General features: G+C 39.8%; 1 protein-coding gene across 2 annotated transcripts in view; it reads right to left on the reverse strand.

Moving 5' to 3' along the window:
- Positions 1-16,143, reverse strand: part of GLRA3 (glycine receptor alpha 3) — a 141,105-nt gene that overhangs the window by 45,194 nt on the left and 79,768 nt on the right. The window contains exons 1-2 of one of the 2 annotated variants that reach the window (XM_075930225.1): positions 11,195-11,323; positions 173-396 (exon numbers count right to left, since the gene is read on the reverse strand). In XM_075930225.1, coding sequence (XP_075786340.1) covers positions 173-396; positions 11,195-11,209 — 239 coding nt within the window. In that variant the 5' untranslated portion in view covers positions 11,210-11,323. Of the gene's footprint in view, positions 1-172; positions 397-11,194; positions 11,324-16,143 lie in introns of those variants that run through there. The other variant, XM_075930226.1, reaches the window with a different exon arrangement.

Consider the following 16,143-nt stretch of genomic DNA (forward strand, 5'->3'; position numbering starts at 1 on the left):
CCTGTTCTCTTTTGATGCCTGTAGGTGCTATTACAATACTAGTTCAGCACTCAAAACTCACATTTTCTTCACTGCACAATTTAATTGCATAAATAGCACTTGGAGATTTTTGGTTTCGAGTGTCTTTGCCTGTTAAAAGTACTCAAAAAAGATTCCTTTGAAGGAGACTCACCTGATAGAATAAAGAACATTTCCATTTTTGAAAATTCGTAACAACTTGTTATCTGTTGTTACTTCATGAAAGTTGGCACCCTTTTCATTGGCAAAGAACAAATCAGGTTTCCAAATAGAATCCAGCATGGATGGATCTAAATCCAAAGAGTCATCTGGATATTCGCTATATGCAAGGCGTGGATCATTCCAGTTCTGACGGAGAAAAATATTCACTCGGTAATCCTAAGTGAAAAACAAAGCAGACAAAATCTTTATCAAAGACAGGGGCTTTACTCAGTATTTTATCACTTAGCTATGTAATCCCCTAACCATCAATAGATCACAATTGAATATGTCCATAAATACCAGCGTGGTACCTTGCTTCATAGATTCCAAGGCCAGAAGGGATCATTATGATTATCTAGCCTAACCTCCTGTATAAACATAAACCTTATTTGTAATGATTAGTAGTAACACAATAGGCAGTAGCAGAGAGACCTTGCAGTACAGCTGAAAGCAATTTTAACCAGGCTGGTGTTAAGGCAATGTAATGTTGTAAATAGACCTCACCTCAAACTCCTCCAGTTGCACCCCTGCTTAGTCTACAGCACATAAGAGCTGTTTGCTGTTTTTGAAAGGGCTCTGCCTCTTATTTTTTGGAAGCACAACATCCCCCATCTCCCTGAACCATAGCTTCCTATCTTCACACCATCTGGGTCCCAGAGAAACAAGACTGAGCATCCACCCACATAGACTGAGCATCCATCCATGTAATGAATGATAGGTCAGAGATTAGGGAGCTGCTCTTGGCTTTTGCAGACCATGGTTCAGATCCTTGCTCTGCTGCATGCTTCCAAATTAAGTTGCTTAATCTTCGTGCCTCAGTTCCCCATTTGTGAAATGGGGCTGGTAGCACTTCCCTGTCTTACAGGGTTGTTAAGAGAATTAATATGATAATGTGATAATGGGGGTCATAATATAATTACTTACCACTGGCAGACAAGGAGGAGGCAGCATTGTAGAACGACAATGGGAAGAATTACCCTCACTATATAATGACCATATTGTGTTACTGGCAGGCAACTGGTGGGATTAATGGAGGTGTTCAAATCTTTCCAGTTATTCTGAGCTGTATGCGCTCCCTGGCAGAAGTTGCTGCAGGAGGAATAATCGGGCTCTTCTTCACAAACACAAAGGTCAGAAATACTTCTTTGCAAATGAAATCTAAGAATATGACCTCATGTGATTTTGAAAGCTGAGGTCATAGACATGGATCATACTTCCTATGCCTAAATCCTCCATTGGTTGTAACAGGACTATCTTAATTTTCTTCTCTAATATATTATTGCAAGGATTTTAAAAATGAAGTCAAAGGCAATGCTGCCAGGTACATACAGGCAATGTATATTGCAGATATGGAAAATATAGCACTGTCAGGCTAATGCTCTAACCATTACATGTCACACATTTCTGAAGGTTAAAGTCATAAGAAGATTTAATGCTTGACTTGAATTCCACTCCATCTCTTTCTGTGACATTGATATAAAGGGAAGCAGTGACTAATATAACAGAAAACACAGTTTAAAGTTGGGGGCTGTCATTCTTTATAAAACTGCAATGTTTTTAGTTTCTTTCTGGGATTAAACAGTTTCCAGCTGAGTAGTTAGAGTAAAGTACAGTCGCTCCCCGAGTTGCGAATGGCCGAGTTACGACCGTTCACACTTACGACCAAAGCTCCCATGGAGTGGTAATGAAGGTGGTCCCCGAGTTATGAATGCGACCCACGCTTACGAACAGCGCGGTCGCATGTAACCCAATGGGTCTGAGTTATGAACAGTTGGAGTTACGGACCATGTGTTGGGCTGTAACTTGTTCGTAACTCGGAAAGCGGCTGTACAAAAATGGTCTCAGTTAAGCAATAAAGCATTAGTAACCACCTCATCTGAATAGCAGTTATATGTTGAGTCATATGTCATTTTAATATAGCACCTTTTATGCATTTACTAAGGAAGAAAGGGAAGTTAACCTTCAAAAGGGACTTAATCAAGGGAGTAAGAAAAATCCCCAGGAACTTCATTTTTATTAGCTCATTTAAATGACAAAGAAAGTTGTAGACTTACATTTGATAATATCATGAAGATATTTTGATATAGTTTCAGATTTGGAGAGATTAATTTTATAGCATCTGAACATCTGTACAAATTCCTAGATTAATTCGGTTAAATAATTATAGTTAAAGCAGTTTTTGGGAATGTTCAGTAAAACATAGATTTATTAGAATATAATTCAATGTTATGTTTCTATGTACCTATCTTAATAGACTGCATATTTGGGCACTCTCGAATCATTCTCTCTGTGGAAACTCTATTGGAGGGATAAATCCCACAGCAGGTCCTAAGCACTTCCAAGGATTTGACCCTTAATTTTTTGAGAACAGGTTTTAACCACAGTTTTTGAGGTTTTATGGTATCTGGTGATGGTGCTAAGTCTAGAATTTATAAAATGAAAGGTGAAAGATGCCAAAGGGCCTAACTCTCCAAACCTGACTCATCTGCCTACATGAGTAGTTCTGTTTTTATAATTGGGAAAACTTGCTGAGTAAGGTGCTATGCAATGTGAACAATAGTGGCTAATTCTGACCCATAGACTAATAAAAACTTGGGCCAAATCCTCAAAGATATTTAGATGATCTATTCTTAAATAAGTGGGAGCTAAGCACATAAGTAGATTTGAGGTTCTAGGCCTTGATCACCAATGATTTCCTCCTTGATCATCAGAAGCGACCACAGAGATAAGTATGCACTGGCCCATTCTGTCAAGACTCACTTATATATTCTGATCACATTTCTAGACAAAAGCTGTGTGTTGAAATACACCACCAAATGGAGGATTTCTATTAAAACTATTGAATGATGAAGGAAAGTGTGCGTCTTTTACTTTGCAGGAAAGGAGAGCTAAAATTGACGACCTCAAGAAGTTTGAAGTGTTTAATTCCTGCTTTGCGTCAATGTTTACTAAAACGGTAAGCGGTGACACAGTTGTATTAAGAAACATGGGGGAAGATACACAAGTGAAAATAGGAAAAGAACAGGTTAAGATAAGTTAGATATATTTAAGTTGTCAAGGCCTGAGGACATTTTGTCTTGGGGTACTTAAGGAACTAGCTCAGTGATGGGCAATAATCAGCCCATGGGCTAGACGTGGTTCAATAGGGTTAATGCCTGGTGGACTGCTGGCATTTTATTTACTTGCGCCTCCACAGGTATGGCTACTTAACATTCATATTTGCTGCAGATCACCATTCCTGGCCAATAGGTGCTGCGGGAAACGGTGCAGACTGAGACACCATTTCCTACCATCGTCCAGGAATGGTAATCCATGGTCAACGGGAATTTCAAGAAGTTTTACCTGAAGAGGTGCAGGTTAATAAAGCATCAGTGGCTTGCCAGGGGCTAACCCTGATGAATGATGTCTGGCTTACTGTCCACCCCTGAACTAGCACAAGAAATCCCAGAATCGTTAGTAATTATTTCAGGAACTCCTAAATCAGTGGTGGGCAACCTAAGAGCCGCCCATTGGGGTTCTATGTTCAGCCCGCAAGATATTTTGTTTAACATTTGCCTATATATAGGATTGCCAGATTCCAGTGGTTTCCATCTGCATAGTTTTTTTCTACCTGTATTGCTCAAGTGATATGCACATGAAACAAGAGCACGTGAAGTGAGGCTCATGCTAATTGCACACAATATTGACTGTGAGACCTGTGTACTCCCTCTGCATCCAGTCATTGCACTGCTAAGGTTCAATAGTCATGCCTTGCAAATTCTAGGTACAGAAGCACAGTTAGCAAAACTACCCTATCTTGAGAAATCATCTTGGTTACAACAATCTTGTGGTCCACTGAGATGAAAGGGGGGCTACTCATGTGGTCCATTCACTAGCTTAGGTTGCCCATCACTATCCTAGACTTGTCCCAGAGATATGAAGAAAGGCAAATTTAGTACTTATATTTAAGAGAAGGAACAAAGAGGAAGAGAGGAATTAGAGACCGGTAACCCTAATATAGATATATTTTTGAATAATTAGTTCCATCAGTTTGTAAGCTTCTGAAGGATAATAAGGTCATGAGAAAGAGCCAACATGGATTTATTAATAACAAATTATACCAAAACAAGCTATTTTCATTTTCTGGCAAGATTAAATGATGAGGAGAAGCAGTATATATTATATGTCTTAATATATGGGGTATTTATTATGTCTTAATTTTAGTAAAGTTTTTGACATAGTCACATAACACATTCTCATAAGTATGTGTGACAGGGCATCTGCCCTGCACTGGCCCTTTAAGGGTAAAACACACCCCTGAGAGGGCTGAGAGCAAAGCTCCACAGCAGTGGCAGTAAGGGCCAAGCTGGAGCTACATAAACAAGGGCTCCAGGAGGACAGAAGACAGTCTTGCTCAGGAGCAGGAAGGACATTACTGCTGAGGAAGCTCAGCAGCTTCCTGAGACAGAGCAATGCTGGGGAACTCTGACCTGACCTTACCTCCCAGGCTACAGGGCCTGAAGCAAGGCCTGAGAGTACTAAGGGTGCAGAGCGGCAGCCAGGATAGGCAAAGGCAGCAGGTTCACACCCCCTTGCCAATGATTGATGAGTGGCCACTTCAGACTGCAATTGGCCCCTGAGGTAAGGAGTTAGATGATGACTGGCAGTGGGTCACTGAGGCAAGGTGGGCATAGGGGGGAGTTCCCAGAGGAGGAGAACCCTGAAGTAAGGGCATTGTGGAAGGGCAGTATCCTGAGGTGGAGAATGTAGGTAACCGTGGGTGAGACACTGGCTGAAAGGGGGCACTCCAGGGCTGAAGGAGCTAATTCCTGAGTGATCAGCCGGAGGCAACAAGGTGGTGAGTGCACATCTGGTTACAGTATGCTAGAGAAATGCAGTCTACATGCAATTACTATGAGCTGGGTGCAAAACTGCTCTAAAGATGATTCTTAAAGACCATGTTTATTGTCAAACAGATTTGATGTCTAGTGGGATTCCACAGGGGTCAATCCTGGATCTAGTCAATATTAGTACAAGTCAATAGTTTCATTAGTGAATTGGCTATTGGAATGGAGTATTTATAAGATTTGCAGGCAACACCAACCTGGGAAGCATCCAAGCACTTTGGAGGACAGATTTAGAATCCAATTTATCAGGATATTTTGAAGAATGTCAGAAATCAACCAGATGAAACTGAATAAATATAAGAGCAAAGTATTCCACTTAGGACAGGCAAGTTTAAGTGCATAGCTAAAAAATGGGGAAAAATGGGCTATAGTGCTGATAATAAGGATGTGAGAGTAAGAGTGGATGACAAATTGAATGACTCAGTAATGTGATACAGTTGCAAACAAGTCAAATATCATTCTGGAATGTATTAACAGAAGCATTGTAGTTAAACATTGGAGGGAACTGTCCTGGTCTACTTAGCACTGGTAAGGTGTCAGCTGAAGTACTGTGTGCATTTCTGGGCACTGCACTTCAGGCAAGATGTAGACAAATTTGAGAGCGTATCTGAAGAGAGCAACAAAAATGATAAAACTATTAAGAAATTATTATCTCTGTGGAGAGAGCCTAAAAAATCTGGGTATGTTTGTTTTGAGAAAAGAGGGCTGATGAGAGATCTGAAAAACTGTCATATATGCTAAGTGCTGTTATAAAGAGAATTGTCAACCATTGTTCTCTGTATTTACTGAAGGAAGGGCAAGAAGTAGTGATATTAATTTGCAGCTAAGGATATTTAGATTAGATATTAGGACAAACTTACTATAAGAGTTGTTAAAAATTTATGGATAGGCTTCCGAAGGAGATGGTAAAATCCCGATGATTGGAGGTTTTTACGAACATGTTGGACAAACAACTAATAGAGTTGGTGATATATGTTTACTTGATTTTTGCCTCAGTAAAGGGGCCTGGACTTCATGACTTTTTAAGGTCTCTTCTAGCCCTACATTTCTATGATTGTCAGCATGTGTATAAAAAGCCGCCTTTGACAATCATCTACATATGCATGTAATTAAGCATAAGGTTGAAGCTATATGCTGTAGTACTTATCTTCACTCATTGAAAATCCACTGTGGAACGTATAAATGGTAAAAGCAAATAGTGTGGAAAAATGAATCTCTTATAGATTACACTAAACTATGCTGAATGTCTCTTAAACTGGGTTAAGATTTGTGTTGACTCTGAAATTTAACATTTAAATTTAAAAATGATTTGATTGGCAGTCATAGAATATTCAGTAGATACCTCCTGAAAGTTATTAATGGAACTGTCTCCTTTTCAGATATAAAAAAATCATACTCCACAAAAGGGTTGTCTCTTTTACTAGTGCAGCATGAAAGGCAAACTGCTCATTTTTCTCAGCGCAGTTACATGGTGTGAGCATGAGGATTAAATGCTTGTCTCTAGATTCTAATTTTCACAACTGAAAAAAGTTGATAGGACCCCTTTGATTCTCACTTGCTACTTGCACATAGGGACCAATCCTGGCCACTTTGTATAGTATAGAAAACTCCATGCGGGGGAGCTTCCTTCAGTGTTCAAGCAGGGAGATTTCTGGGGAGGAACTTGGACCAATCTATGGCCATTAACATTCTAAGGCCATGTCTACACTAGGAAACTATTTAGAAATAACTAAATTTGACTTAATTCCTGATTTTACAAAATCAAAATAGTATGACCCCCTCTCCAGGGGAGTCAGAGGCAGGCTCTGTTAATGTGGACACAATACCTCGACTTAGAGTCCCAAGAAGCACAGGGGAGTAATTAGTTCAAATTACTATGTGGCGTAGTTATTTCAAAATAGCAGCACCGGAGCATCCACGTTACCGCTATTTTGAACTTAGCATTATTCCCCAAAAAAAGCAGTTATTCCCCAAAAAAAGCAGGAGTACAGATTTTAAAATAAGTGACCCATTATTTTGAAATAATGGGCTTGGTAGTGTGGAAGCTCCGCTTACGAATTTGACTGAAAGAAGGTTATTTCAAAATAAAGCCCTAATGTAGACTAGAGCTAAGGCTGATATAAACCTTACAGCTCTTGTACACCACAAAACTAGGGCACAATGGCTGACAGAGCCAGTCAGTCCTGCTGTCCCTCCCTTTGTCCCTATGCCAAAACTGTACTTGCAGTGTGTGTGTGAGAGAGAGATCAGGTTAGGACATCCATCCCCATTACAATGGAATCTATACATGAAATAACAAATTCCTTGTTTCAGTATGGGAGAGGTACACTTGGTGGGTTACCTGCACAACTGCCATATGGCAGCAAGACAGACAAGATTTACAGTGCTTTATAAGGTTTGTTAACTTCTGATTTACTATGCTGAGGTACACAGAATGTTATCTTCGCACAGAATGTTGACTGTCTCACTGAAAGTTGATTTATAAAGAATTCATTAGTTGATCAAATATAATGTCTAGCTCTTTACAACCCTTTGACAAAGCACAAGCACATGAGGTGCAGTATTTTCTTTTGGTTAATTGGCTATACTAATCCAACTCTAAATTACTGAAATAACAGTTTTTCAAAGGCATTTTTATTTGCATCCTTTGCCTTTCAAAGGATTCAAGATAATTAATTATTGGCCATGCTTTTTACCACTGTCAATAACAAATTTTTCAGTCTGATATTTCGTTCCTCTCTAGAATTTCTCCTGCAATTCAAATTTTGTTCATTTTTTTCAGTGTAAAGCCTATTTTGATCACAGTACTTAAATGCATGAATGACAGACAAATAGGCTGGGTTTTAAGTGTCAGGTTACAACTTTATTTAACACTTTTGAGGGCACTTTGTTCCCCACTCTCTAATCTCATACATTAGGCATTTAACTGAGTCTAATGTGATGGTCAGGATTCTTACCATACAATCAATAAATTGGGAAAGAGCCATCTGTGAGCCTTCATCTGTATCCATGTTGAACACTGGCTTCAAATTGCAATCAATTAAGTTTTACTTTAATTTTTGTTTTAACATTTTAACATTGTCACCCAACTATGCCTCCATTAGGGCTGGAAGAAAGAAAACAAATAGACTCCCTGCTGATTTCATGCAAAGGGAAATATTCCTTCCTGATTCTTAAATAGGCTATTGATCAGATCCACAGAATGGTCAATAACACCACCTAAACATGATATTAAAGGAAGGGTGGGGTAGCTGGCCAAAAAAAGATTTTTAAAATACTGGCGTAGTTTAAATTGGCAAAGAAAGAGCTCTAAATGTCAACTAGGAAACCCATTCTCCCAATTACAGCCAATGGGAAGGGGACAGCCCTTCTGCCACTTCCCTGCCTGCTACTGTCATTGCATACTACCACTGTGGGTGTTCAGACTTCCTCTCTTGTTGTCTATAGGGTGGGATATTTTACCACTTTAGTAGGTGACTTATGAGAAAATACAATAAATCCAAACTTCTGTCTCTCCCACAGTTCAGATTAGCTCATATTATTAACAAACTTATACTCTCTCACCCCTTTTCACCTACACATTGTTTCTGTCAAGAAAGTAGTTGCTTTCCTAGCCTACACAATCACAGGCTAGCTGTGAAGTAATTTGACTCCTCCCACTCTTGCAGCAAGCAACAAGTGAAATGTTAAACCATAGAAAAATCTAACACTGTCCTCTTTTAATTGGCAAACTTGTACCTGAGTGAAACCCTGTGCAAGCCTGTTGAAAACAATAGGAATACATAAAGTGAATGTGTGGTCAAAATTAAGTCTTTTGGGTATTTTTTCCAGTTTTTTTATAACAAGTTTGTAAACTCGAGATTTCCTGATAGAAAAAAGCAGTATCTTACCAACTTCAGATAATTAAATGCTCTGTTTATCTACAGGATATTATCAGGGCAGGTTTCCCTGCTAGCATGCCTCAACCCTGACCAATGAGGGACTTCCCTTAGCAGTAAGGAGCATCCTTCAGTCTCCATGATCCTTAGTTCTTATCTTTTCTATTGACTCTACCAATTAGTGAATGTGTAAGGTAGAGACAGCAAACATCCTTTAAATGGGAATTATGTTTAAGCACTACTGGATTGGGCTGGAATCATGCTGGTGACCTTCAAATTAGAGGTCCAGTAGGTCATTAGCAAAGTCCTCCGGTACCGTCTTTTTTAAGCGTTAATGTTACACCTTCAAAAATAAGACTTGCTTAAAACACCTAAGCAGTTCAATATGGCTCCTATATGGTTAATTAATTCTTATCTGTAGTAATACCATATATTAAAGTCAATATTTTTAGCATATGACATTATTATAAAGAGATTAGTAATAGACTTGGTAATACTATGAATATACAACATTTCTAAGGTGTCATTTAATTTTTATTATACATACTGAATACATCACTGTGCTTGTCACTTTGTTCATGTATTTACAATTTTTTTGTTCACTCATATAAGCATTGTGGCAGTGTGGATATTTCTTTGTGAAATTAAACTCTTTTATTTGGGATCCTGCCAGCTCTGTAGTGATAAGTGTCTAAAGGCAGATTTGCATAATTTCATTTGCAGATCAACTGCACACATTCTTAATGGATACTATCTTCACATGCACCAAATGATCACATCTATGTGCATGCAGACTGATCTTTCCAAATATCCTACCAGCTTTAGATGCATGTACCATTAACATTCCAGGTAATATCTCCATCCAAAATCTAAGCAGGAATTCGTACTTGTCTGATTCAAAATGAAACAAATGTCTATTTGCTTTTTTTTGTACTAGTCTACTGCAGCATTTCTGCATAAGAAGCTAATGGAATTGCAAACGTTGCCTTGAATACCAAAGTTAATAGCACAGTGGGAAATATACTTCCCAAGAGTAATGGTAACTTTGCTGTTAGTAACTATGACAATTGTTACCTTAAATCCATCTAAGGACCTCACTCACAAAAACACCAAAGGGTTTATTGCTGCTGCTAAAGTCACCTAAAATTTCATGAAAGCAGATGGATTTCTGTAGATCTAATATTAAGATTTGTAACATTGCTTTTGAACAAGTCCTAGAATATTAACAAAAAACTTAGCAGGACAGATTTTTTTTCCCCCTTTGTATGCCTACTTGCTATTCATATTAATGAACTTTACCCAGCATGTTCACCAATTATGAAATATTTACTGAAACATTTTAAACAAAAATTATTAATATTACATAAAAATCATACTCCAGGCCTGGATTCAGGCAGCATTACAAATGCAAAATGATTTAAATGAAAGGATCCTGTAGTTCAAATGACACTGGACTGATTGATGGTTTCCTATAAACACCATGTGAAACTTTCTGCTCACATGGTTTTGAATCCAAAAACTCAAAGCAGAATTATATGTTGTAGGAGGAGGAATGGTAGCATGGGAACAAAAATTGAAAATGTTCAAGTTCAGGCTCAGGAACTGAAGTGAAATCATTTATATTCAGAGAAAGTTCTCTGTTTTAGACTCAAGATAGCATTTATACTTTCATTTAATGACACTAAGGCTGAATGCTGCTCTCAGTTATATCAGTGTAAACCCAGAGAAAGTTCAGTGAAGGAAAGAGTGAATTATGATTTATCCCAGTGTAAGTGAGAGCAGAATTTGGCACTTTACTACTGCAATATACCAATAGTCAAGGGACATACTCTTCCAGCTTCATTCTCCCCCTCCCACTATTTTTTCTTTCCTTTTATCACACTCTTTGGGCACCATTTTGATTGACATTTTATTGCTATTTGAGCAGGGAAGAGGGTGCAAAAAGACCTTACCTTACCCACTGCACCAAGGGTAGTCAATTATTTTTTGGCATGCCCCAAATTTCTTGGCCCAAGTATAGTCAAGGTCCAGACTCCACAGAAACATTTTCACCCCTCAATAATAAGTAAATAAAAATGTGCAGTCTGTTCAAAACCATCTGGTGGTTCAGATTTGATCATGGTCCACATATTGACTTTACTTGTACACAATGCAGAATTAAGCGGTGAGGAAATTATTAGAAATTGGTTCCAAGACTAGTGCCTCAGCTACCTGTAGTTCTTCCATGTATCATGAGAGGCTGCACTGTGCTGCTTCTGAAAGTGTATCTGAATGCAGAGCAGAGTCTCATAGCAAGTGCTTCACAGCTGAGCTGCATTTTCCCTCTCAGCTACTGCGGTTGGCAGCAGTGGCTTCATCAGCCCATACCCATTACACTGTAGCAAAGGAGTTAAATGAAGTAGGAGCCCAGGTGCAAAACATTTACAGGAGCAATCTGTGCAGACCTGGCTCCTATCCTGCCTTTAGTGGAGCAGCTTCCTCTACAGATTCTGGTGCAAAGGGCTGGGCTTCAGGGAAGACTGTAGGGGAAAATTATTGAGGGATCTTGGAGCAATAGAGTAAGTCCTCCAAGGTGTGTAGAGATGCCACATTTTCTGTACACTCTAGCTTTGGTTTCCTGAGTCACATTTACTGCCAAGGTAGAATGGAACAAAACAGCCCAGGATAGGGCAGCTGCTTGCTGCAGCTACAAAGAGCAACAGAAACCTTGTTACCTCATTTTTGTTTATAACAAACAACCACTATAAAGCATTTATCCTGATTTATCTCTGCTTATCAGTATGATACTACATGGTACCAGCAATAGAAGGGATATAGTGCTGGAAGTCGCCTTGAGAAAGGTAACATTGCATTGGCAGCTACAGAGCCTGTGCATCTGCAAGTAACTCCCCTAACTGTCCTTAGAATGGTGGGGGAATGTTAAACTTTTCAAACAGCAATTTGAATTGTCTATGAAAGTTACAAAGGCAAATAAACTGCTCTTATGGGTAGTAGCCACTGAAGCCCTAGAAATATACAATGCATTCCATGCTCCTAGTGTGGGGTAAGAAACTTTGCAGAAATAATGGATGAATTTCTTTGTATCCTTAAGGAAAAAGGTTACTTAGAGAGATGTTCAGAATGAAAATACAGAACTAAGGGGAAATAATAGAGGAGTTTGTCACCAATTTCAAATTAAAAATCAGTCTTGTGACTATGAAATATTTAAAGACTCTTTCATTGAAGACCAGATTGGCCTGGCATGTAAAAATAAGTACATGAAAGGTTACCAAGGAAGATGGCTCCAACACAAGAAAGTGCACTATCTATATGCCAAGCAACAAAGCAAACAAACACAAATAAACCAATGAGAGAAATGGACAGAGCTCATTGACTGTGAGTACTGTAGCTAAATCAGCAAAGAAAAAGTTCAGAAAAATTAAATTGGTCAAAGACAGGACCATGGAAAGATGGAAACAATCCCAATGATGTAGCAATCAGCATAGATATAGGAAATCCTATCATGTGGGCAAATATGTAGACACTATAATAAACCAAACCATTGTTACTTCATGCAGAGAAAGCAGGGAACTACATGTAATAAGTGCAAAAAGGGATTCCATAAGTGAAGAGGAAGAGCTGTTCTTAAGCACAAGAATAGAGGAGGCTTAATATTCAAAACAAGCTAACTAAAAGGTGCACAAATGGCATATGTATGACATAAAATCTGGAGGCTGGGGAGACAAAGTAAACTTAACTACAGAGACCGAAATAGATGTAAGAAGCACATAAAAGCAGAAGAGTCAAAAGTGCCTGGAAGATATTAGAGGAACAGTTGCAGTGTTGGGAGAGTGTACACTGACACTTAAATGCAAAGGGAAAATGATAAACAGAGTTTATGGTGGTACATCAAGACAAGCAAGATGTCTCGCTCCTACGCATGGGCAATGGGAATAAGAAGCAAGGGAGGCAATGCCTTCCCTGAATCTTAGTGCTCAATTTGTCCCCACTTCTAATCTATATTTTGACCATTTCTGAAGTCTCCCACAGCAGGCTACTGCTTGCAGACTGATGACTCTTCTCCCAAAGTGAAGCTGTTAACTTAAAAGTGAAAAGCCTTCCAGCTTGCAAGACCTATTAGCATAACATTGAACCTGTGAAAGAGCCATTAAGTGGTAATGAAACCATTTAACAGTCATATGCCAACCCTGAGTTTACTGACAAAAACAGTTGTGCATCACTATGACTACAGGACCTTAGTTTAAAATTTGTTTTAAATATTTCATTAGTTTATTGCTGAAGATTATAAAATCACATTCCTTGCAGAGATACTTAGATGCACAGTCTCAGCATTCAGCTTTAGCCTTAAATGCTGGGATCTTCAGACATATCTTTAATAAATTCTTCAATAGACCACCCTTCTCTAAAATACACATTTAATTTTAATAATCTTAGTATAAAAACTTGTTTCCAAAATCTTACTATCTTTTTTATCTAGTGCCTTTCACCCTCTTGCTGAAGAGAGCCCGTAAAGGGACAACATCCCTTTTCTTCCAGTTTCCCTTTTACCTCTGACCAATGTTCCAGCTAATATTTTCCATCCATGTGCAGAAAAAAAAAATGTCTCAAGGCATGTGCGGATGTGCACCTCCAATAGAAACACATTCCTGCCAGCTGTGGACAGCTGTGAGTGCTCTGCCGATCAGCTGGGTGGCACCTGAATTTCTCTTAGGTGCTACCAAAGCACTCATCTTACAGGGAACACTGCTTCTGACTATTTGATTAACTAGCTTTAAGAAAACCCTTCACTAACATCTTCGTCTCTGATGAAGAAAATATAAAACAGAGCAGGGCTGTATGTTTGTATGTATGCCATAATACTTACTGTTGTATTCTGCAGGACAACTCAAAGATTTTGCAAATAAATCTCTGAGAAACTTTAGGTATATCAAAAAACCTGTGACTGACATATTTTATTCCCAAATTTAGTGCTTTTAGTTAACTATCTACTGCATATCCAGTCGTCACAATCTGGCCTGCAGTGGAAAATATGCTCCATTTTCTTTACAAAGACATTTTAGAAGAGTATTTTTTCCAAATGTCATTTGCTACATTTGCGTTCAGTGATTTAGTTGGAATGGGTGAGTAGAGAGAAAAGGGAGGGGAAGGTGAGGTTCCTTGGTGGAGTATGGCTGGAGTGTGGGTGGGGGCTACAGGCTGGGGAGCTTGCCTCCTCAAGTAGCAGTCTCGCCCACCACCCATTGCCCTCATCTCTAGTACAATGGTTAGGCTACTTGCCTGGGTTGTAGAAGATTGGGTTCAAATCCCCCAGCTGCCTGCTTAGCAGGAGTTTGAAAAGGATTTCCTGCCTCCTGGGTGACTGTCCATTGTGATGAGCCATCCTTGTCCAAACCTGCTTTCTTTCTCCAGAGGCTATTGTCTTCTTGGGATGGAAAGGAGGTTAGGACAGGGATTGCTCATCAGTGACTCTCCCCAGGAGCTGGGATTCCCCCAATTCACACCCCTCAAAAGAGCAGGGGAGTTCTCTGTGGTCTGCCACCCTGTACCCTGATCATGGGGGACAAGAAAAAGTGGGGATTCTTACTGCCTAGCAGCAGTTCCTCTTTAATAAAAAGAGCAAGTGCTCCTCTATGAATGCCAATACAACATGTTACCATATTCATATAAGCTGAAAATCTCTTCTTTAGTAGATGCTGTAATGTTGGCAGACTAGTTGCCAGCTTGTGCTAAGGTGTTTCTCAGTGGGACACTGACAGACGCATAACAGGAATCTGTCTGGCTCATTTATTGGTTAATACAATATTGCCAGTGTAATATGGGTGGTGGGTACTGTAGGCAGTGGGATGCTGAGCATCTCCAAATGGTCTGTTGTAGACACTCCCCCAGGCCAGCGTACTTCTTGCAGGCAGGCAGGGTTGGACGCGTTGCCTATCCAAGAATTGAAGGTGCAGTGGCTGCACTGCCGAGGATCTGTGTGTGGGTGCTGAAATTGCAGCACACCAGGGCTGGCATCTTGCCCCCAGCCAAATAGTGCTGAGGTTGTGGGCTCTGGTGGGCATGTTTTGGGATCCTGCAGGGATGAGGAGGACACAAGGGCTATGTCTACACTGGCAGCTTCTTGCGCAAGAAGATCTTGTGCAAGGGTTCTTGTGCAAGGAGTCTCGTGCAAGAAAACATCCACACTGCCATGTGCGAGCTGTGCTTTTGCGCAAGAGCACCCATAGCAGTGTGGATGTTCTCTTGTGCAAGAAAGCTCTCATGGCCATTTTAGCCATAGGGATTTCTTGTGCAAGAAACCCTGCCAAGTGTCTACACTGCCCTCTTGCACAAGAGCTCCTGCGCAAGAGGGCTTACATCTGTTAAAAAAGAGCATAGCTCTTGCACAAGAAGCCCTCTCTTACCATGCTGAACTGTAAATCTTCTTGCGCAAGAGCAGGCGGGCAGTGTGGATGCTCTGTGGATTCTTGTGCAAGAACAGCCATACTTGCACAAGAAGCTGCGAGTGTAGACATAGCCAAGGGGAGAAACCCGGGGGCTAGGCTCCCCAGGCAGCCTGGTCATTGGCTGCCCATGATTCTACATGTGTGAGGAGCTTATTTCTCATTAAGTCAATGTGTTCCTTAGAAAGACATGGAGACAAGGAACCTGATATAAAAGTATTAATGGCTTAAAAGTATCATGCGAACCTGCATTCACAGAAAATGGTTCCTCCCATATGCAAGATATGGTCCAGAGAAGATGCAGATGTTCAAAAACTCTTAAGAAAGGAGCTAGAAACATGACAGCAAATGTTATCATGAAGGAAATAGAAGAATCAACAGGTGGGGTTTACTCCTAGTAGCAACAGTGAAAAAAGCAGCAGGACACAGCTGTGTATGGATCGTAAGATGCTGACCAAAACCATAAAAAAAGACACCTTCACTTGCCCACTGAAAGAGAACTCGCCTGAAATAGCTCTAAAATCTGCACTTTCAAAATGCCATTCAGAAGATCCTGCTTCCTAAGATTGCCTTTCAGAATTGGTTTGGCTCCAGAAATATTTCACTGTACAACGAGCCAGATATTAGAAGGACTAGTGGGAGCAACAGTATACACCAATAACATCAAAATTTGGGGAAGTGCAGTCACTGAACATTAGGAATGACCAAGGATCATACTGT

The sequence above is a fragment of the Pelodiscus sinensis genome, chromosome 5, assembly GCF_049634645.1.
Source record: "Pelodiscus sinensis isolate JC-2024 chromosome 5, ASM4963464v1, whole genome shotgun sequence".
NCBI lineage: Eukaryota > Metazoa > Chordata > Testudines > Trionychidae > Pelodiscus > Pelodiscus sinensis.